Here is a 21,597-nt window from a genome sequence, read left to right as displayed (position 1 = left end):
TCCCGAACTTATCGAGGATGATAAAACAGAGCATACATCCAAGCAGATAATCAAAGTAGTAGTGTCGGAATGACAGTGACAAGACAAGACACATACACACAAAGTGATTAACGAATCAAGGAATCATAATGCCTTCACAGCGACTTACCAGCCCTGCCTAACTGGGGAAGAGACCCGCCCACCTTAATAAAGACTGGACCTTCTCTCTCCCAATCCAGACAAAGGAGGACGACAGATCCGCGGCAGCGCGCACCTTGGAGCACCGCGGCACAGAATCCACGCGCGAGAACGCACCGGCACGCAGACAAGCACGCCCTCCAGATCCACCTGAAAGCTTCTGGCCGGTTAATTGACCTTGGTGAAGGACGAGAAAAGGGAGAGTGAGCCCCGATTTTATTCTCAACCAGAACACAGCGTTCCCATGATGTCATACCTGTGGATTCTTCTATTAGGAAGCCTACTGGCCTCGCAAGCCAAGGCACAAGGTAACGATTTATGTCCAATTAGTAATCCTGCCTAGACTCAAAATTTTTGCAGATGTTTTTTTTTTTCTTCTTTGTTTTTCTCTGCCTTCACAGATCTATCTGTCTGCTATCTGCCTGTGTGTCTGGTTGTCCTCATATCAGTGTCCCAATTTCTCATTCATGTGTCTGTGTCTCTTTCTCCACACCTATGCATCCCTTGACTTTCATCTATAGTATATTCCTTTTTCTGTCACTTTCTCTTCTTCTGACTGTATGAGAGCAATCATCAGTCTCTTTTGCCAGTCTCTCTCAACCCATTTCAGTTTTGTTCATCTCCAGCTACATTTTGCATTTAATAATCCCTAATTTGATGAGTAAAAAGCTCTTCATTGTTACCATAATTTGTTCCTGGCTCTTTACTCTTTAGCCAAGACATCATCAGTAAGAACGGTGTGTCATGGACTGTAATGTGGCCTTACCTTTTAGGTCTTGGTCCAGTGGGGTGTGGTGGACCCACTAATTATCTCCCTTTTGTCTTTTTCACTGTTCATTTCTAATTTGTTTATCTGACTGATTCACTGAATGATCTCAACCCTCATTTCTGCTCTCTCCTCTCCCTCTTCAGCTGGCCTACAGGCCTCTTCCCTGCTGTGCATACAGAGATTTCAGATTGTTCAAATGCGCAATAAAACTCACATGGAGAAAAGAGAGGCATTGAGGAAAAACACATAAAATGGGGGGAAAATAAAGGGAAAGCAGGGGAGGTGTTGGAATGAGATAAAGGAGAAATGTTATAGCTGATTGAGAGGGAAAATAGAGAGATACACAATGAGGGGAAAAGTAAGGCCCTGCCATCCTTATGCAAACAAATTCAGCTGAGCGTTAGCGCACTTGAATGTATGCTTTTAATCTCACTCTCCCCCACCCCAGCACACAGATACACACACACACACACACACACACACACACACCTCTTCCCTAATTGTTCAACTGTCACTTCATTGTAAACTCAGTGAACTTTATTGCTCTGAGACTCAGGAAATCTCCTGAGAGTGTGTTCCCTGACTTGCATTGCAGTTTGTGATGCTGTAACACTCAGGGTGTTAGGTGAGTTGCATATGTGGACATCATTTACGGTGTGTGTTAAGTTATAAAAGTGAAACATAGGGAGTGCCGGTAACCAGATCCAGCTCCAGCTGTAGACAACACCCAACGCACAACTAGTTTCAGTGCCTCTCTCACCCTCAGGGCCCTCAGCATATGTGCGTGCATGTACGTGTTAGAAGCAGGGAGAGAAAGAGCGGGTAGGGTGGGCTACAACTTTTATGTACAGAACATGTGGAGTATGGGAGAGCTTCATTATAGTATGTGTGTGTATAAATCAGCCACAGAACATGGGTGTCTTAGAGGCAAATGAAAAAAAAGACCATTATGATGTGTGCCGTATGTTTTGTGTGTGTGTGTGTGTGTGTGCGAGTATACTGTAAGTGTGCTGACTTGTCTGTGTTTACACCTTCAACTGCCAAGCCATAAATCTTTCTTTTGGTGGGTGAGTGAAACCCACATATACGCACACACTCATAGTCACTCGCACACACTTCACAAACAGCTCCCTCATATTCTCTTCCATAGGGGCACATTTGAGGTGTGCATGATTGGAGTAAACACAGCACTCATGCAGGATCATACCTGATGGAACAATGCTGTGGATGGGCTGTTGTATCACCACACAAATACACACAAAGAGTTGTTGGTGTGCTATTACAGGGCAAGGAGTGGTATTTTCTGACACATGTATGCATGCATACTCATTCATTCAGCTGCATACATGTGATCTCATGCAAAGTTACTTTCATTTTGTGGCACTGATAACATGCCTATGTTCACCTTTTATCTTTACATACAATGAATGAACATCCTGAGTTAATTTATTTTCTCTTTTCACTGTTTGTGTTTATGAAATGAAACGGTACACAAAAGTCTTAGAATGATACACAAAATACATTAAATCTAAGAGATAGACAAATGGCCGTGCACTTAGTCACTCAAATGTGCTCAAAACAGGTGGGTAGAAATATGACTTTTCACTGAATTGCAATATGTCATAATTCTGGGTAGCTTTTTTGTTCTGAAGAAACTGCTTTTTCAATGCTTTGAAAAGAATTTTCATAGAATTTTTTTGTTTTTAACAGCTGACTTGAGCTATTTTAGGTATTTTCACTCACAATATCCAGCATTATTTAGTTTATAGTAAACTAATTATTGAAATAATCGTTAAATGCCCATATCCAGGTTTTAACATGGATCTAGAATCAAGACAAGAAGAAGAAAAAACAAACAGAAGAAAAAACAATGCAGCTGGTTTTCCTCTGTCAGTGCAGACTCCGTAGGATGTTAAATGTCAAACACATCAATGAGTTTCTTAGTTGGCAATAATTTTGTGTTACATATTAGCATTAAAGATTCTTAGGTAGGAATCACTTGTTGATTTGGAAATTGTTTCTATAAGACTGTTTCTGAGGTATTAAAGCAGTGAATTTTTCCTTTGAATGGAAACAGTGGGGCATCGGATTTATAAGAGGAAATTGTTCTATTCATTTTTTCTTTGGATTGTAATTTCTGATGCCACACAATGGGTAAACAGACTCACACTCACTCTGTTTGTCTTTCAAATAGCTGGGATAACTGAAAGCAAGTGATGTGAAGTTTAAAGATGTCGAGATTTGACAACACATACAACAAAATTATACAGTAGTGAATTAAATCACTACCTTGTAAATCTTTTACAAAGATGACATTTTCTTGAGTGTCATTTGGATATCCTCTGTAATGTCTAAAGGGTGACAGTAGAGACTCAACAAAGTCATCAGTTTGACTTTAAATACTTTCTTAAAGAGACACAGTCATTTTAAAAATTGCAATGTTTTACATATCAGGACATGGAAATAGACTGGCAAAATAGGGATATAAAACTATTTCCACACAATGTGTGATAGATTATTCTTTGGTGGAAACCACTCAAAACAGTTGTCAATCTTCCCTGAAATATACATCCTGCTATTTTCACCTCAAATGTCAGACTGACAGCTCAGAGAAACTAAAAACACCCAAGAGCTACATCTCAGACACTACGGGCCTCATTCATGTTAAATGTTTAAGTTCATGACAATAAAGTTAGAAAAAGACTAACAAGTATGACTTGTTTGGTCAGGTTCTCGCTAAAACATGACAGCATAATGTAGGTTTGACAAGACACGTCTGAACAAATCTCAAGACTTCTCGAGTGGAGATGTTTGGTCATAATGCACAGCACCATGTTTGGGGAAAAACAAACACTTTTAGCACATATCTCAAACAATATGTCAAGCACAGTGGTGGAGGGCTGATGATTAGGTTTTTTTTTTTGCTGCGACTAGATCTAGACACTTTGTAGTCATCGAGTCGACCATAAACTCCACTGTATACCAAAGTATTGTAGAGACATTGTGAGGGTATTCTGTCCAACAGGTGAAGCTTGGCAGAAATTGGCTCCTCCAACAGGACAATGACCCAAGCGCACCAGCAAATCTACAACAGAATGTCTGAAAAAGAAGAGAACGAAAGTCCTACAGTCGCCAAAGTCAAGCCCTAAACCTGGTTTAAAAGCTCTTGTTGGACCTTGAGACAGCAGCTTGTACATAACTTATACTGCAAACCTCAATTATCTAAAGTAACGTTGTTGAGCTCTAATAAGTTATTGGGGCTCACAATGGCTCTAAAAGCCACTAATCCAGGGGATGTGCTTAGCTTTTCACGCACTAGTCCTGCAGTTTGGCTCAGTTTTCTTCAATGAAAAATGATACAGTGTAATATGTCATGTGTTGTTTATAATCTACAGTTGTATTTACATCTCTTTTTTTATCTGGTGGGGACCGGATGTTTTTTTTGATACACATAGAAGCTTAAAAATGCAAACTCTTAATTTACTCCAAAATATCAGTAAATGCTTTTTGTGAAAGTGTCTCTTTTGCTGGGCTTTTGCCCCTTTTTTTGCTGACAAATTAATTAATTATTAGTCAACATAAAATCCATCACAACCAGTTTGCCATCACTAGAATGTTGTCACAGACTCTTGTAGTTCATTGACCTCTTTATCATTTTTCATGATTAGGGTGGATGTAAAAGTCAACAATTAGTCTGTTTCTAGACAAAGAATGTGGCGTTGTTAGCTGTTTCTGACCTCTAAATGAACATGAGGATTTGATGTTTGGCTGTTTTACACTCGATTGTAAACTACATTTCTGTTTTCACTCTGTAGCTAGAACAGGTTAACTACACAGTCCAGTGTGTACCATTATGAGTCGTGGAATGGCAGAAGTGCAACTATCTTAGAATTGTGTTCAAGACTTTAAACGAGCCATTCATATCTGCTAAAGGCACAGATTATTCTCCTCTCAGTCCACAATGTTGCACTTACATGTGTCTATAGTGGCCGTAAAATGGACAAATGGAACACTGACTCTTTTATCTAACATAGTTTCTCTACAGCTTCACCATACTTTTACAAGATGACACACTGGACCTTTCATTTCAAAGTAATAATGAACACAATTATTGATAATTAACTTAGGTATTATCTTTAGCTTTAATTTCCACTAAGTGATGACCCAATTATGCTTACATTTTGGTGTTTGTAACAATCAAACAAGAGACAGATGAGCTGTTTACAATCTGAGCATGCTTGCTGCTAATTTCTCCATTAGATATTTGAATACATACTGAAGGCAGAAATATATGTTTTTATTAAATCAAACATCTTGGTCAGCCATGAAAGGCATCCAGTGCAACTAACAGTGTGATTCTTCCCCACAAACTGCTTTGACTTAGGAGTTATTCTCTGGGGACCATTTACAGTTTAGCAGTGTTTAGTTATGCAGTCTCATATAATAGCACGCAGTCATGTCAAAGACACAGATGACTCACCATCCTCAGGGGAAAGCAGTGGCAGTGAAACAGAGGGAGTTAAGAGTTTGGGAGGAAGAAAGACAGAGAGGAAAACAGGGGAACTGACTTAAAGACAAGAAGGAAAGGAAGGGAAGGAGGCAGAGCTTTCACTGGTGTGCTAACACAAAACAGAGCACCCCATACTCAAATTGCAAGAGTGAATGTGGACATGAACTTCATGTGTGTGCGAACATGTGCTTGTTTATGTGTTTGAATTGAAAGAGGAGGAGAAGAAGAAGCTTGATGACTTTGTGTGTACGACTGTAGTGTTCCTGTGTGTGCTGGTGGTAAAGATGTCTAAATGAGGAAGTGGCAAACTGATAGATGGGAACAGAATGTTCTTTAGAGCAACAGAAAGAGAGTTTGCATGTTGGCATAGTTTCTCTCCCTATGCGCACACAAGTGTACACAGGTTAGAGGGGTTACATGAGATTCACGCGTGCATGTAAGCACAAATCTGTGGGAAAATGTGGCCACTCATTTCCACATTAAGTGTAAGTGAAACTAGGAACTGATTAGCAGGGTCACTCAAGAAATAAAAATTGTGGGTTTAACATGAATTTTTGTTAGAAGATTTGTTTTTTGTTAAATCTTCTAAGCATCTATATCAAATTCATCTTAACTGAGTTCCACCTCATTATCTAGAATTGCTCGCTGCAGTGTCTTTGATTGAGACAGTGACTTCCAAAGAAGTTATAAAGAAAATTTGAATTTAACTGGCGGAACCACACCCATACACACATGTGCATAATGTCTGAAAGATTAAGGGCTCTAATAAATGTTTAGCTTGCCTTCAAAGGTGGTGCGGCGACATTCAGTGGAATGAGATAAAGTAAGTGAGAGATATAGAGTGGCTCTTTTAACTAGCGTCAGTAATCACACAGCTGTGCACGAGGGTTTGGTTGTTGAGAGACTTGAGTCATAGTTTTTCTTCTTTTTTTTTCTCTCCTGAGCGTGTGTTTGCGTGTATGAAGGGGGAGCCAGGGTGTCACCAGTACCTCTTGCTGCCAGAAGATTTACGATGTGATGGAAATACTTCAGATACTGTTCATGCTGCTCTCCCTAAAGGCTTCACTGACTCCGATACAATCTCACTTGGCAAGCCTTGTGATCTTTTGAAATTTAACTCAACAATGAATATGGTACAATGAAAAAAGCCTATTATTTTGTGTGTCAGTTTATTAAAGAAAATGAGTTATGAGACCGAGCTCCCATTACTTTCTGATAAGCAATTCCTTTTTCATCTTCTCTGCATGTGCTGCCTTTTTGTGCCGGTTTTTCTATCTTTTTATAGTTTTGCCATGACGAGGAACAACACTCATGCCATAATTATAACATGAATATATTGTACTTTTTAGTCAACAGCTGGTGTTCGTTTTAAAGAAAGTACTGACCAGATAATCCAGCGCTAGGGTTCTGCTGAAATCAGCTGAGCAAAAAACAATCAATGTCAGAGCACAGTCTGCGGTTTCAGCTTCTCGCATGAAACTAGGGAATGTCACAGACTGAAACATCCACACACACATCATGGACATCTGACACACAGAACGAAGAAGAGCACATCTTTGTCATTTTCTCATTAGTACAGAGCTGCAACGCCAGAGCTCAGATTGAGACTTCATGTAACGTTGACGCTGGTCGGACGTGATTGATGTGTCTGTCATACAGCTGTGGCCTCAGTGTTAACACCAGGCACCAGTCAGGACAGGGTGTGGCTCTGAGCATGTGTGTGTGTGTCTTAATGTTGACAGTCGTGCTCGAGAATGTTACTAATGTTAACACTAATCACCATAAAGCTGTAGCTGTTCTGTCTTAGATTGAATTTAAGATATTTCCTCATATGAGTTTGTAAACAACAGAGGGTACAAAATAGTGGTGAGTATAGACAATTGATTAGAGATGTTGTGTTGCATGGGTTCAACTACAGATTATTTGTTGTCATGTCTGCTGCTTCATTTCAAATAGAAATAGTTTGTTGCACAGGCTTTTGTCAGTAGTGTTTTTTTTTTTTTGAGGTAGTAGGGTTTGTCCTATTTTCCACCAATTTGAAATTGATACACCATGTCCCTGCAGTGAATGTGTCATTCTGTTATTATTCTGTTATCTTCTTTCTTCACACAACTTTGTCTAGATGATGTAACCTTAGAGGAGGGAGCAGCAACCACAGAAGTCCCTGTAACCGATGCAGCACCAGAGACAGGTGGAGAGCTTGATGAGGTGAGGAATAAAGATATTTTGATTATTAGTTTGCTTTACTTGTCTCTCATGGGCAGGAGAACAGGATCTAAAAAAATCCCCGCCATCATTAAAACCCTGTGCTGAATACAGGAATCAACACTAGTAGAGGGGGAGCCTGGGCCAGCCAATGACGCTGAATCCGAAGCAGAAGAACCAACCAGTCCTGCTGAAGTAACAGTAAGTCCTGCAGGAGAGGAAGAACCATCTAAAGAGGATGCAGAAGCAGCAACTCCTGCAGGAGGAGACCAAGAACAAGGAGATGATGAAGTAACAACTCCTGCAGCAGATGACACTGATGCAGTAACTCCTGCAGGAGGGGAAGTACCATCTGAAGGGGATGCAGTAACTCCTGCAGCAGATGACACCGAAGCAGTGACCCCTGCGGAAGAGGATACAGAAACAGTAAACCCTGCAGAAGATGTAGAGGGAGTAACATCCGCAGGTGGTGATATAACTACTGCTGCTGATGATGCAGAATCTACAACTCCTAAAGTGGATTCTGAGGCTGAGGCTGAGGCTGAGGCTGAGGCTGAGGCTGCTACAACACAAGGTAATAATAAAAATAGTTATTTGATGTGCTCCTCGCATTGTCAGTTTTCTACTTTATTTTCCATAACATTTTATCTTCTCTGGTCTTTGCTCCTAAAATGATTATTTACCGCTACTGATGTGAAATAGCTCAGTCAGTTAGCTTTACCACTGTGTCTGACAGCACAGTCACAGTAGTAAAAAAAAAAAATCTCTGTGAAAATAAGAATAGTGCACTCTGGGTTTTTTTCTGTTTGCTTTTTACTGTAAGCAAAACTGTCTAATATAATATTTACGTCCAGTGCAGTCAAGTCTAATCTAGAATGTCATTTAGACCTTTGTTTGCATGCTACACTACAGTGCAGACAAACCTGGCCAAAGTTAGTAATCTAATTCTTGCCTTCCTGCCTGTTTCACTCCTCTATCCATGGCCAGCTGCTGATCCAGATGTTACTGATCCAGAGAAAGAGCAGACAATAGATAATTCTGAGGAGGAACCTGCCTCAAGCAAAGATGCAACAGCTGTTCAAGAGGAGGTCAGTACCAGTTATAGGAAGTCTAAACATCTCCTGTTGTGTAAATTACAGCATTTATTTACGAACTGCTAAATTGCATGAGGTACAATCTCTTTCCTACCTGTTCAAATCCTTTATGATGCCTTTTCGCTAACAGGAACCAGATAACAAGGGCACACCAGCAGTAGATGATAAGGAAACACCAACTGCTGTGGAACCCATTATCCCAAATAGTAAGAATGTAGATATTTTGTATACTCTTGTGCATGCACACACAATTTCAGGACCAAAAATGGCTGTGCCCACAAGACTTGTTACTACTGGCTAAAGTAGTAACAAGCTAAGTAAGAAGCTAATTTTCACTTACTTTACTGTACTTGTGCTATAAGTATGGGTACAGTTCACCTTTTCTACGGAAATAACAAGTTTAATCAGTTTTAACATGTCACACCATGGCTGTGAAACTACCTTCCTCTCAGGAAGTCTGCTTATCAGAAACAGTGGTGAACATTTAAGTTATAGTGCAGTGTGATCCAGAGTAATGATAGTTACTAGACTGACTCGGAGTACACTGTGGCCCTCAGAGCACTGAAGCCAAACATGGTACTACTGGCAGAGGGATAGGATTCAATCAGCGTCTTCTAGTGAGTGTACGCATGTTTAAAAATTGTTTAATCTACTACTTTTGGTGTAGAAATGGCATTTATTGGTCAAAGTCACCTATAAACTTCAGCTAGATGAACCAAGGTGAACCACATAGAACCAGGAGGCACCATTGATTACTGTTTTAACAAAGAAAGCCCACTCACAGCCACCAGTAGCCTATGGGACACTAGTTTGTCTGAACATTTGTACACAAGCGGATAGCTTACAAACTTGCAAGGTTGATCGTCTTGTGATCGTGATCATGATCTTTGAAATGTTACTAGAATCCAGCGCCTCAACAAGATTATGTGTCAAGGGTTGAAAAAGCAAACACAAAGAAGAGAGAGTAGCTGTTGAGAGAGCTGAGTGCATGTATTCTGCTGTTGATCAGCTCAGTATGAGCATCCTCTACCTGGGAAAACTGTACAAACCTGTTTGTAAAGCAGCATGCCCCTTGTTTCTGGAACAACTCAGTTAAAAGGGAAGTAGCCAGTTCTGGAGAAAGTCTGTTGATATTACCACTCAACGGTCGCACAAGCCCCGAGGCAATGCTAGTAATGATTCAGCCTATTACTGCATAGAGGTCTCATCTTCATACAGTAGCTGAAGTAAAACTAACCTTTTAATATGTCTGTTGTATCTTGATACATCTAGATTTTTGCATCATATATATGATTATTTATTTCTGTCTTCCCATAGTTAAAGTGGAAGTTGCTCCACCTCAAGTTAAGTCAGGTAAGAATATGTTTTATTCAATATTGTCTTTTGTTTTATACAGTTCAACCTCTCTCATATTCGTTTGGGAAATGAATGAGCAATATTTCCATTAAATATCTAAGCTCAGATATTTCTCAACTAAAATATCCACTTCTGTATAACAACATTATGGAACATTTCCCAAATCTCAATTAAGATCTGAGTTCTCACTTGTTTTTTTTAATGGTGTTTGAGGTTACCGACTAAATTCTCAAGTGAGGGTGTGGTAAATCAGACTGATTGGATGAATGCCATTTACAGTACTTTGTTTTCTAGAATAAGGCCATCCCAAGGTCATTACTACATATTAGAAAAACATATTAGATCTCCACCCTGTCTTCTTTAGACCCCAGATATGCGAGAGGAATTCCTATTGACAGAATTTTGCATTATGCCTTGTTTAAAAAAAAAAGCACATCCTGCTTTACTGAGTTATGTATAATGTTCATGCAACTCCCTATTTTCTTGACACGTTTATGAAGAACAGATGTGCCTTTCTGCAAAAAAAATACAATTCCCTTGGGAAGCTATAAGGTGGGATTTTGGCTCTTACAATTTTACCTCCTAAATTGTGCGTGTTGCAATTTGAGTAAAAATGCCTCCCAAATGAAGTCAGTGGGATTTTCTTCATTTGTTTATGACTATTACTTTTTATTACAACTTAGGTGTCCCCCTTTATTTTCTTAACCTCTTTTATGATACTCTTGCGGTGTCCTCTCTCAAACAGGAAGGGGAGCTTTTTTTTTTCTTTTTTGAATTTCAACCTCACACTGAACTCTTTTCATTATTTACTGTCCCAATTCGATTTTTTCTTTGTCTTTATCCACTCTTTCCTCTCACTCATCAATGCTAATTTTGTTTTTGTCTTAAAGTTTGGCAGTCCTGAGATAAGCAATGGGAAGGATGCATTTATTGTTAATAGAGTGAACCAACCAGAGCTTTGACCAACCTTAATGACCAGAGCGAAAAAGTTGAGAAGCGAGAGACAGGAAGGAAAAACGATTTAAATTTAAGGGGAGATAAAGGGGAGACTTGAATATCACTTAACTTCCATGTGCTCGGCTATGATAAATGATACTTTACAGTGTTAGAAGAACATATTATTTGCTGTGAGGTATTTTCTTAAGACCAGACAATAGTTCATCGGGTAATTGGGCCTCTGGGCTCCATCAGCAATAAATTAGTTCAGCTATCACTATCACCCTCTGCAGCTTGAAAAATGTTTTGTTTACTCAGTCACACCCAGTTGACTTGCGCTGTATGTTTTTATAAGACACTTTTAAGGGATTTCCCCCACTGAATACTGAGTTGGACAAGGTATTGTTCCTGATAGATAATATGCTTTATTGCAAGTCTGCACTACGCCCTGAAATACTGAGGTGAAGAGTGATTCGGCTGATAGTTCAACAAGGAAACTGCAGTATAGTGTGTGAAAGAGACTTTATGCTTTTTGATTAACGTTTTTGATGGGATTCCTCCATATTACATTTCCATCACTCATAGTATTGAGATATTAAGTTATTTTAAGACATTAAGGTAAACCTGGACAATGATTTGGGTGCTAAGACTGAAGAGAAAGGTCCGGGACAGAGCAAGAGTATTGAACCTTGGTCGTAATGATGAGTAGCAATTGTAGTTGGCTTCAGTAACACATCAGTAACAGAAAAATATGTAGATTTAATCTTTTGGAGCAGCAGAGATTACATTAAATTCATTATCCAACAGCTTGACATCTAAATGTTTTTGATCAAATAATCCAAATCTTAATCCGTAATACTGTGTATAATGTTAAAATTAAGAAAAAATCAGTCCTTTAACAGAGTTTTGTATTTTCATGTCTTATTTAATAAAAGCCTCATATCGACATTTGTGCACTGATCTGAGATACAAAATTCTGTCCGCTTTGCAAATTCGCCTGCAACACAAAAAGCTTTTCTTCTCTTTTAATTCCATTTCTACTATAGTAATGTAACTACAATTATAATAGTGCTAGAAATAGCTCTAAAAGCCAGTAAATCCCAACAGAACTTCATTAAGATGTTCGTTTTTTCTTTTGCCAAAATAAGTAGGTTTACTACCTCGTTTGGTTGTCTAGTTCATGACTACTTTATGGAAAGAATATTTTGCATAACCATCGATTTTAATCGTATTTCAAGGCTTTGACTTGCATGAATTAAAAGTTTGGTCATTTTGAGTTAAAGTTGAGTACAGTGCCACACATTGTTCTCACCTCCTCAGTTTGATGTTCCACCTGTACTTCACCCCCGACTCCAAATACCTAACATGGGTACAACCAAATTACAAACTCTTTAATTTTCTTTCAATTAATTGATTATATATTCTTTAGTCATAAAATCTTTACACAAATTATATAACTGGCACAGGACTATGTGGCAGCCAAATTTGATGCATGGGTTGTTGTGGAATCAATCAGAGGAGCTGCCTTAATCAAGGCTGACAGCGAGAGAAAAATCAAACAAAAGATCGAGAAACAGTTATTTATTTTGACCTGAGACATAGTCCAAGTTTATGCCATGGTTTCCATGGTTTCAGACAGCATGTAAACAAAACAAGATCCCTTGGAGCCCTGATACCAGCTTGGATCAAGGACATGATAAGCAAGATTTAGAGATCTAATCAGATGGGTATAAAAGAGAACAATCATACTGACCTTCCCTGCTTAACAGAATAGACATAGACAGGTTTTATTGTCATTCAGATATACAAGTATACAGAATTAAATTTCGACGTATCAATATATCTGACAGTATAAGGCAATACTGAGAAGAGTTGTGAGAATATGACACATATGAATTCAAAGAACAAACAGTCACAAATTTACTAATTTTCCTGTGAAGTGATCTGGTATCTCCCTACAACAAGAAAAGTTGTTATATCTAATTTAATGGAACTTTTCTCCAACGACAGGACACTAAGTTGACTTGTAGTACAAGTTTAATTACTAGTCACAGCCAGTACGACAGCTAAGCAGGAACAAAAGATTTCCTGTGTTTACTCTTCACTGCACACCTGAAAGCTGATTCCTCTTAATCGCTGTAATCATAATTTTCTTGTGAAAGGGCTGTTCCTCAGAAACCTTTTCAAGTTGAAGCAGGTTAGCAGCGCCTACTATGTGCAGACATAGATAACTGGGGCTGTTTGTATCTTCATTATATCCCTTATCAGTGAAACTGTCACAAGAGTTTGTGTCTCTTCTATTGTTATAATGATACGAAAGCATCTATGTGAGTGTAGAGAAGAGGCAAGAGATGTATTTGTGTTCTTGTGTTTGAGCAATTATCTTTAAAAGGAGCATAGGGTTGGTGGGAGCTCAGTTTTTTTACACACTACAATGGGCTATCATAGAGTTAAGACTTTGCTTTAGATTTAATATTAGAAGTATGTTCAGATATGATAGTTAAAGTTAGGTTGGGGCTTACAAAGAAAACCATACAAACTTAACATTTGTGAGTGTGCATGTGTGTTTCTGTGTTCCCAACTGGTTTAGACAGAAACTTGAGAGCCCTTAATGCCCCTGGGGGTACAATCTACCACAAAGAGAATGATCTCACCCTTCCGTTCTTTTCCTCTGCCTTCTCTGTCACAGTGTTTTACATGCGTTATCAAACACAATAAAATAATGACTTTTCTCTTCATCGACTTCTATCTCTCCCTCTTTTAGGAAATGTTGGCGCCTCAGAAGGTGGTAAGTATTGTTTTCAGTTTCTATTGTCAAAATACGCATAATAGCAACAAAAATTATTGTAAAACACTATCCTCTGTCCACATTTCAGAAATATGCTATGCTGTCAAAAGCATTGCAGCCACAGTAGCAGTAGGGCTTATGAAGTTCTGAAACTTTGTGAAACACACAGGATATTACAAGCATGCCTTTGACACAGAAAAAATACTTATTCTCTAGCTCTTAAAACAGGTCTTCTTTACAATAAATTCTCTGGTGTAGTCACGCCTTATCTGTTGAAAATAAGCTTTGTTCAACGCCTCCCTGGGAAAACTGTGCAGCTGTATGACAGGTGTACTTTTGTCAGTTGTGCACATGAATGCTGAAAGAGTTCCCATACAAATCAATTCTCAGTGATGGAAATCAGTTGTAAATAGTGCAATTTTATGTTATATGCTAAGTGTATGTTCTCTTTTTTCACAGACAACCCTAAATCCCAAGGTGAGTCATGCCTTCTGTCTTCTCTGTTTTATACTCATCTACTCACCATGCCCTGCCCTTCCCCAAAACATCTTTGCAACATAAACATTCCCACATTGTTTTGCGTCATGCAGAGGCAGGTGTGGGCTTCCTGCATGACATTTCCAAAACCTTCTTTTAAATTGTTCTTTTTAACTTCAACATGATGGTTTGTATACTAATATGAATAACTGCAGGTATCATAAGTGGTAGAATTTAACTCAACTACTAAGATTTAAGTGTTAGCTGAAGCGTGGAGTGTTTGGTATAGGAACCAGTAAGGCTCATATTACGGAATATGTTTTTGCTTGGATCTTTCTACAGTCATTTACTATCGCTGCTTGTTTTAAGTTTTGAAGATCTTGTAGCACTTGCATGTGTTCTGCGCTTGTGCACATGCATGTTCATACATGTCTTTGAATGCACCCACCTGACTCACAACACTCTCATGTTATATTCCACTTAAATTAACTGACTCGTTACCGGTTTCGTACTCATTGCAGCTCTCTGACTCATAGGTTTTCTCTTTTTTTTCCCACCTTTTCCTGTCTACATATTTGTCTTTCAAGTTTGCATAAGTTTTCCCCACCCCCGTCACCATCTGTATTCTCACATCACATCACTTCAGCATATAATGCCATTATTGCTCTGTGTTGACTGAAGCCACTGCAAGAACAAAAAGGGCTGCTTTTTAATTGTAAAAAACATATCTCTCAAACTTAAATACTGTACAGACCTGCATCACAATATGGGCACCTTCCTTACGTCTGATACTTTGTGTGCTAAAATGCTGCAAAGGTAAGACAAATAACTGGGATAGATATTGGCATTAAAAAGCCATTGCAACATAACTGTTATTGAGGAAATTGTTCAATATGCTGGTAGAAAGCAAATAATCCCATTACATTTCATTTTTGCAGTTTTGCTGTATTTGTACCAGTACCTTTACTTAGCTGTATGCTGGCACTGAGAAAGAAAACCATTCATGTTGGTGTTGTCATGGTAACTAGGTTACAGGTGCAGAAAGATTTTTGTCAGTGCTTTCTGTGAGTCTTTTTAGGAGTCTAAATTATAGGACAGTCGACCGAAAAGAGATCAGAAAATGTTTGAATTATGTGATGGATTTCACACATTCACACAGATACTCATTTTATGAACACATTATGTCACATCATTACACCCCATTGCTGAATTGGTGTAGAAACTGAGCATAAGGGTTTCAGTCACTACACTAAGATTGACAGAAAAACAGTCTATGTGGATCAGACAAACATGTTCAGAGTTTGAATGTGCCAAAAGCATGACATTGCCAAGACTGACTGTTTTGATCCCCTTGTATCATTTATGATCTTTGGTTTGTTTCCCTTCAAAAGGCGGATCAGGCTCCCTAGCAGGGATCCTGTCTGCAATCGTTGTGTCTGCTGTGGGAGCAGTCAGTGGATACTTTGCCTATCAGAAGAAGAAACTGTGCTTCAAAAATGGACAGCGTAAGTGTATAACCCTTTTGTTACATCTGACTACCCAAGACATCAGCAAAAGTATTAGATAACACGAAATCTGCACAACTTTAGAAATAGCAGATTCACCTAAGCCTACTTTTTTGAATGAATAAATAGAGGGAGAAAAATCTGGTTGATGTTTTAATTTGGTACTCATATTAGCTTACTTTATTTTAGCCTTGCTCAAAGGCAGAAGGGGCAGGGTTTGTAAAGTACATGTTCTGAAGGTCAGTAGTGTCGCTTCGAGGCAGTAGGTTAAACTTTACACGTAAAGAGTGTTGTCAGTTTCAGTCATCTTAAACACATCCTGCATCCCAATACTGCCAGTTCAGCAGAGTTTTGTTTTACAGTCAACATGAACAATAGGCCATTCAGCTTTACCAATGCTGGCCAAAAGAAAGAATCGGAATGAGAATTAAATTGTGGATATTTAGATTAATTGCTTGTGTGATTCAGTGTTTTAAATTGGCATAGACATGACAGTAAGAAATATTATTTCTGTGAAAGTCTGTCAGTGTTCACAAATAGAAATGTTTGACTCTATGTGGAAAAAGGTAAAAGGTTTTAAAAGGTTTTAATTGCTAAAGTCATGTAAAGCCTGGAGCTGCTCCATCAACAGTAAGAGTGGTATTGCACACTCGACCAGACAAAAATTAAACTAATTCCCATGGTTGTGATAGTAAGCAATTAGAGGTGAGACAAATTCACATCCCTGGAAACTCCCCACAGGTGCTCAGTCATAGCCATTAAAGCTGGAAAGTTTCAGGCTTACAAACATTTAAGATATCCCTTGTTGTAATACTGTCCAGACAGGTCGCCAATAAGTGATGAATACTAATGAGTAGGAAAAGGATTATTAAGCTAAATGCTTGTGATATTCTACCTCCCACCTTGTCCGGTTTAATTTAATTTAGTTTTTGTTTGGGGTTTTTTTGCTGATTTTTATCAATCTTTGTGATTAGAAGCAGATCCAGAGGCTGCACGCAAAGCAGATGCAGCAGAGGCTCAGTCAGACCCCCAGGGTATGATATGGACACACATAAACACACACCGAAGAAATTTCCAATCGATCAAAAACCTTACCATTCAGTACTTTGATATCTTCACTATCTAAACGTGTCTCTTTTTTCTCTTCTACAGCTCTTAACACCCTACTGAAGTCCTCCTAGACCAGCAGTGATCACCTGACTGCCTGCACCAACTTCAGTCAAGCAGTCTTACGACTAGGCTCTGGCCTGTAGAGCTAAATTACTGTGAGGCCCCAGGGGAGGGCTGTGTGTTTCTATCTGACTGTGTGCGTGCATGTTGATCTGTGTGAGCATGTGTGAGTGTGCATAAGTGTGTTCATTCTTGTGTGCGCATACATGTGGGGGAAAAAGCTAGATAAAGATCAAGTAAATGTATGCGACCCCGGGGTGGGGGGTGGGGGTGGGGGGGTATGATTGTTACAGCATAGGAATTTATTAAAATGATCAGTCAAAATCCAACTTTTTCATAGTTTCCATCAAAGAGATCGAATCTCAGACCCAGTGTAACCATAAAATGGCTTAATTATAGAAATATGTTTTTATTCTACTATGTATGGCTACTCTCCTGTTCAAGTAATTCAGTGTGGATCTAAACCAGTTATAGATAGTGGTGTTGTTGGTGTTTAACTTGTAATGAATGATCATAAATGATTATTTTTTTCTGGGGAAAAATCCTGCCATTTATTGAGCCAACCATATGATTTTGAAAATCCACTATCAATCAGTCTGTTAGATTTAGCATATTTCATATTTTCAACACAATCAGTTGTCTGTAGTGCAATTGTAGGATATAAGGGTAAAAGGTGGAGTCAATTACTACCACTGCATTTCGTGGATTCTGACTAGAAGCAGTAGTTAGACGAGTTTTAGAGAATTCTCTGGATTTGCTTACATGGTCCAATCTGTTTTTAGAGGGATAAAGATGTCACTGTATGTGAGTGTTTTCACTTTTAATGGGAAAGGGGTTTAAACTTGAATCCTGTTAGGTCACCACAGTTTATTCTTCCTTAGTAAACTGACCCAGATTAGATTATCTTTAACATTTCAACAGAAACTGGAAACACAACAGTTTATGAACTGATATTTAAAAAATTAAATTGTCTAAATTTAACCAGGTGAATTGATATTAAATCTAATCTAACCCTGTTGCTGTTGATAGACTGCAAACTTAGAAGAGGTCATGTAGTAACTTGTAACATTGTTCTGATGTAATATGTGTCAGTTTAGTCGTGATGCAGTAATTTCTTCTCTATAGTGCCTTTCACTGACACAGTCTGGCTTGATCAATTAACAGACACACGAGGCACATATCTGGGGTATTGATATGAAAACAAGCAGACTATTTGGTGAAAATATCAAAAACAAACAGAAAATAAGGAATATATGCTGTTCATAAATTATATTAAATAAATGTGAAGTAACTACACTTATACATGATTGTAATAGCTGCTCTTTATTACTTTCTCAGCAGGCCAGTTTTACTTCTAGTGCTTTTATCACTGATTGTGTGTACCAAGCCTCGAATGATTTTAGCTGTAAAACTCCCCTCAATGTGTGTCTCTTCATTTGAGCAAGCCAGTTTGTGTCAGTGTTTTTGTACCATTCATATACAAATACCATTCACCTGTGATTTTTATATGAATTCTTTACATTTAGCAGTGGTGCCTATGAGCCGACATTGACGGTCTTGAGTCAACTTGTTTGCTGTGGTATTTTGTGATTCTTATGCCTCAGAAACAGCTGCGCTACTGCCTTTTTTTTCTGCCACTGTAGCACAAATTAACTTCTGAATGTCTTGTTTTGTTGCCTTGAAGTTTTGTACCTTTTCTGCTCTCTTTAAACTTTTAAATGTGGTTATACAGGTTGTATTGTACTGCAGTTCACATTGTGTGTTAGTTGTAAAACACCATATAACTGCAATACAGGACAGAGACTGTTGCTAACAGCCTAGCCTCATGCTGAGAAATATTAAGTCTGTGATGTCACATATTGATTAATTCTACATTATGAGCTGTGGGCTGAACACAGGGTCGAAGCTCTGCAATCTTATCCTGTAATCTGGGTTTGACGATAGATGAGTTTCTCTTGAGATTCCTAAATAAGTCAAAGTGTGTCTGGCATCGAGGAAAATGCACAAAACACCCACTAAATAACTGCAAACTTTTAGAGGTAGCCACTGATGCCTTCAAAATATGAAATCCTCTTTTGAATGCAGCACTCGCCCCCTTATGCACTCCAGTAAGTGTTTCAAGATTTCACAAAAGCATTCTGATGTGTACATTCAGAAAAAGGGAGAAAGCAAAAGTGCTAACATCTTGAAAAATTGCTTTTGTTGTGAGCATTATGATCCACTGTACATTTTGTTCCAACCAGTCCCTGTAAACACATGTTGGGGCTTCGCATACAAACTAGAATGTAAACCTTGGGTCCTGAAGTGCACTTCCCAGATCATGCTAGGGGGCATCAATCATGGCTCTTACCACTCCTGCCTTATTACTTATATTCTCTTTATTATAGTTGAGAGGAAAACAAAGAACAATGTCATCATTAGAAAGGAAGGGTGAGATAAGCAGAGATGTTTTGTAAGACCATTCTCAATGGGAGAAGCACTTTCCTATCCTGTATACATCTTGATTTATTAAACACATTTAGGCAAGTGTGAGACTCTTCCTGTTAATTTAAAGTGCTATGTTTTTATTTTGTTGTTGGAACTGTCTTCTTCATTGTTGTCATCTGGCACTAGCCTTCTGGAGCTGTGTAAATAACGCTTGACTAGTCAATTAAACAGTTTTCGTGGGAGCCAGTTTCTGTCTCGTGGGTGTTTGTATGTGTTTTATTTATTTATCTTTTTTTTTCTAAGTTCTTTAGTGTCAGTGAGTCAGTTCACTTTAGTCCAAAGACAAAAGTCTCAACAACAATTTGATGGACTGCCAAAAACCACAAACATTAACAATCCCCAATAGAGCAGATGTAATAAATGTAATACCTTTTAAAGACAACTGATCATGTGCTTTGGTTTATGATTAAATACATGCTAATTACAGATCTGTAAATATTTAGACAGTGACAGCCACTATGTATTTGAAACTAAATTATGAAAAAGGAGATAAAAAAAATTGTTAAACACACATGATACTCTTTTCAGAGTCTTATATATAACTGCTCTAATTAACATTATCAAAAATAAAATGCCCATATAAACCCTTCAATAGGATTTTTTTGCTGGCAGTGTCTGCCTTAAGTCTGGAACCTATAAACATTACCAAACAACAGGCTTCCTTCTTTATGAAGATTTGCCAGGCCTGTAATGCAAGCTGTTTTCAGTTGTTTGTTTGTGGGTCTTTATTTTGTCTTCAAGAAATTGAATGCAACTTTATCTGGAACAGGTACAGCTGTTGTGTAATATTTTTTTTCTGCACATTAGAAGCTCATAGATTGTATTTGTAGTATGTTTGGGGGTCATCGTCCATGAGTATAGTGGAGCACCATCCAATCATCTTGGGTGCGTCTTGCTGAATCTTGGCAGACAGTATCTCTGTATTTCAGGCTGCTTCTGTTTTGTGACATGTTATCAATAAATCAAATTGTCTATCTTATTTCTGATGATGTATGTCTATGTTCACGAGCCGTTTCAAACTGTCTCCAAACTTTTTTCAGCATGTCATTTTGGAACAGGCTGATCTTGTCCAAAGAATGCTGTTCCAAAACTAGTCTAGATATGTCTTTTTTTTGGCACTGTCCTTTCTGTTCTTGAGGTTTAAGAATGGGTTGCACCTTATGGAGAACCTTTTTTTTACTTCCTCTGGTGAAGCATTCCATCTATGTTAAACTTGGATAAGAGTATGCCAACCTCTTTGAGAGTGTTCTTCACTTTGCTGGATGTTGTGAAATAGGTTTTCCTTTTCTATGAAAAGGATTTTGTGATCGTCCAACACTGTTGACCTCTGTGGCTTTCCAAACCTTTTTATGTTGCTGAGCTCACCAAAATTGATTTGGCCACTCCTGATGGATTACTTTAGATTTTTTCAGCTTGGGGATATTTTGTTTCACTTGAAGTTAGAGCTCAAGTGACTACATGTTTTGAGTTTACAGCAATAACTTTAAACTTAAACTGCAACACTTACCTTTAAACTGATAAAGTGGTTTCAATAATAATTTATGGACTAGACCCACACCTGTCCATGAAACCATTTTGATAGGCAACTGTAAATCAAACATTACCCCCAAAAAAGACGGTTCCACCTAAAAGACTTTAATTTGTTTGTCCTTTCTCTTATTTAGATGTGAGAAGTCTACCAAGGGCAAAAGTGGAGTTTTTGCACACTGAGCCAAAACTAAGTGTCCAAATATATAGTGATATATATTATAAATATATAACTGAACTGAGTATCAGCAGCACTTCTAACATGCTATGTAAGAATGTCGATGTTAGTATAGCTATAGTTATAAGTTATAGTTAGAAAACACTCTAAACACACTAAAACATGATAGCAAACATTCTGTCTTCTTTACATTGTATTGATAAATTCTCGAGTTCATAAGTTCTTAAGTAAATAAGTACAACCTAAGTTCAATGATCTTATTTTCAGATTCTAGTGGTTTATGACTTAGGTTATTTGACCCCAATAATACATAAAAAAATACAGTGTAAATATGTGCACATAACATGTCTAGCAGTGTTTTTCCCAGTTTGCCTGCAATGTTTTAGAGTGTTAAGTAACCTCTGACAAAGACAAACCT

At 38.2% G+C, this 21,597-nt stretch overlaps 2 protein-coding genes across 2 annotated transcripts in view; both read left to right on the top strand.

The window, feature by feature from the left end:
- snx4 (sorting nexin 4) overlaps positions 1-21,597 on the top strand; it is a 289,781-nt gene that overhangs the window by 10,020 nt on the left and 258,164 nt on the right. The window lies entirely within an intron of this gene.
- Positions 185-19,660, top strand: LOC140319534 (uncharacterized). Its single transcript, XM_072397203.1, has 11 exons — positions 185-485; positions 7,579-7,664; positions 7,776-8,235; positions 8,649-8,749; positions 8,886-8,961; positions 10,073-10,108; positions 13,812-13,835; positions 14,295-14,312; positions 15,704-15,817; positions 16,792-16,851; positions 16,970-19,660. Exons 1-11 carry the CDS (start codon positions 422-424, stop codon positions 16,996-16,998), a joined length of 1,068 nt encoding a protein of 355 aa, XP_072253304.1. The 5' UTR covers positions 185-421; the 3' UTR covers positions 16,999-19,660.

The sequence above is a fragment of the Leuresthes tenuis genome, unplaced genomic scaffold (assembly GCF_036924035.1).
Source record: "Leuresthes tenuis unplaced genomic scaffold, fLeuTen1.0.hap1 SCAF_12, whole genome shotgun sequence".
In the NCBI taxonomy this organism is placed as follows: domain Eukaryota; kingdom Metazoa; phylum Chordata; class Actinopteri; order Atheriniformes; family Atherinopsidae; genus Leuresthes; species Leuresthes tenuis.
The sequence above is the reverse complement of the archived record's forward strand: the minus strand, read 5'-3'. Positions and strand labels throughout refer to the sequence as shown.

Coding starts and splice junctions, on each gene's coding strand:
- LOC140319534 (XM_072397203.1), top strand. CDS start 422: ATGATGTCATACCTGTGGATTCTTCTATTAGGAAGCCTACTGGCCTCG. Junction 7,665..7,775: donor CAGGTGGAGAGCTTGATGAG/GTGAGGAATAAA, acceptor TGCTGAATACAG/GAATCAACACTAGTAGAGGG. Junction 16,852..16,969: donor GGCTCAGTCAGACCCCCAGG/GTATGATATGGA, acceptor TCTCTTCTACAG/CTCTTAACACCCTACTGAAG.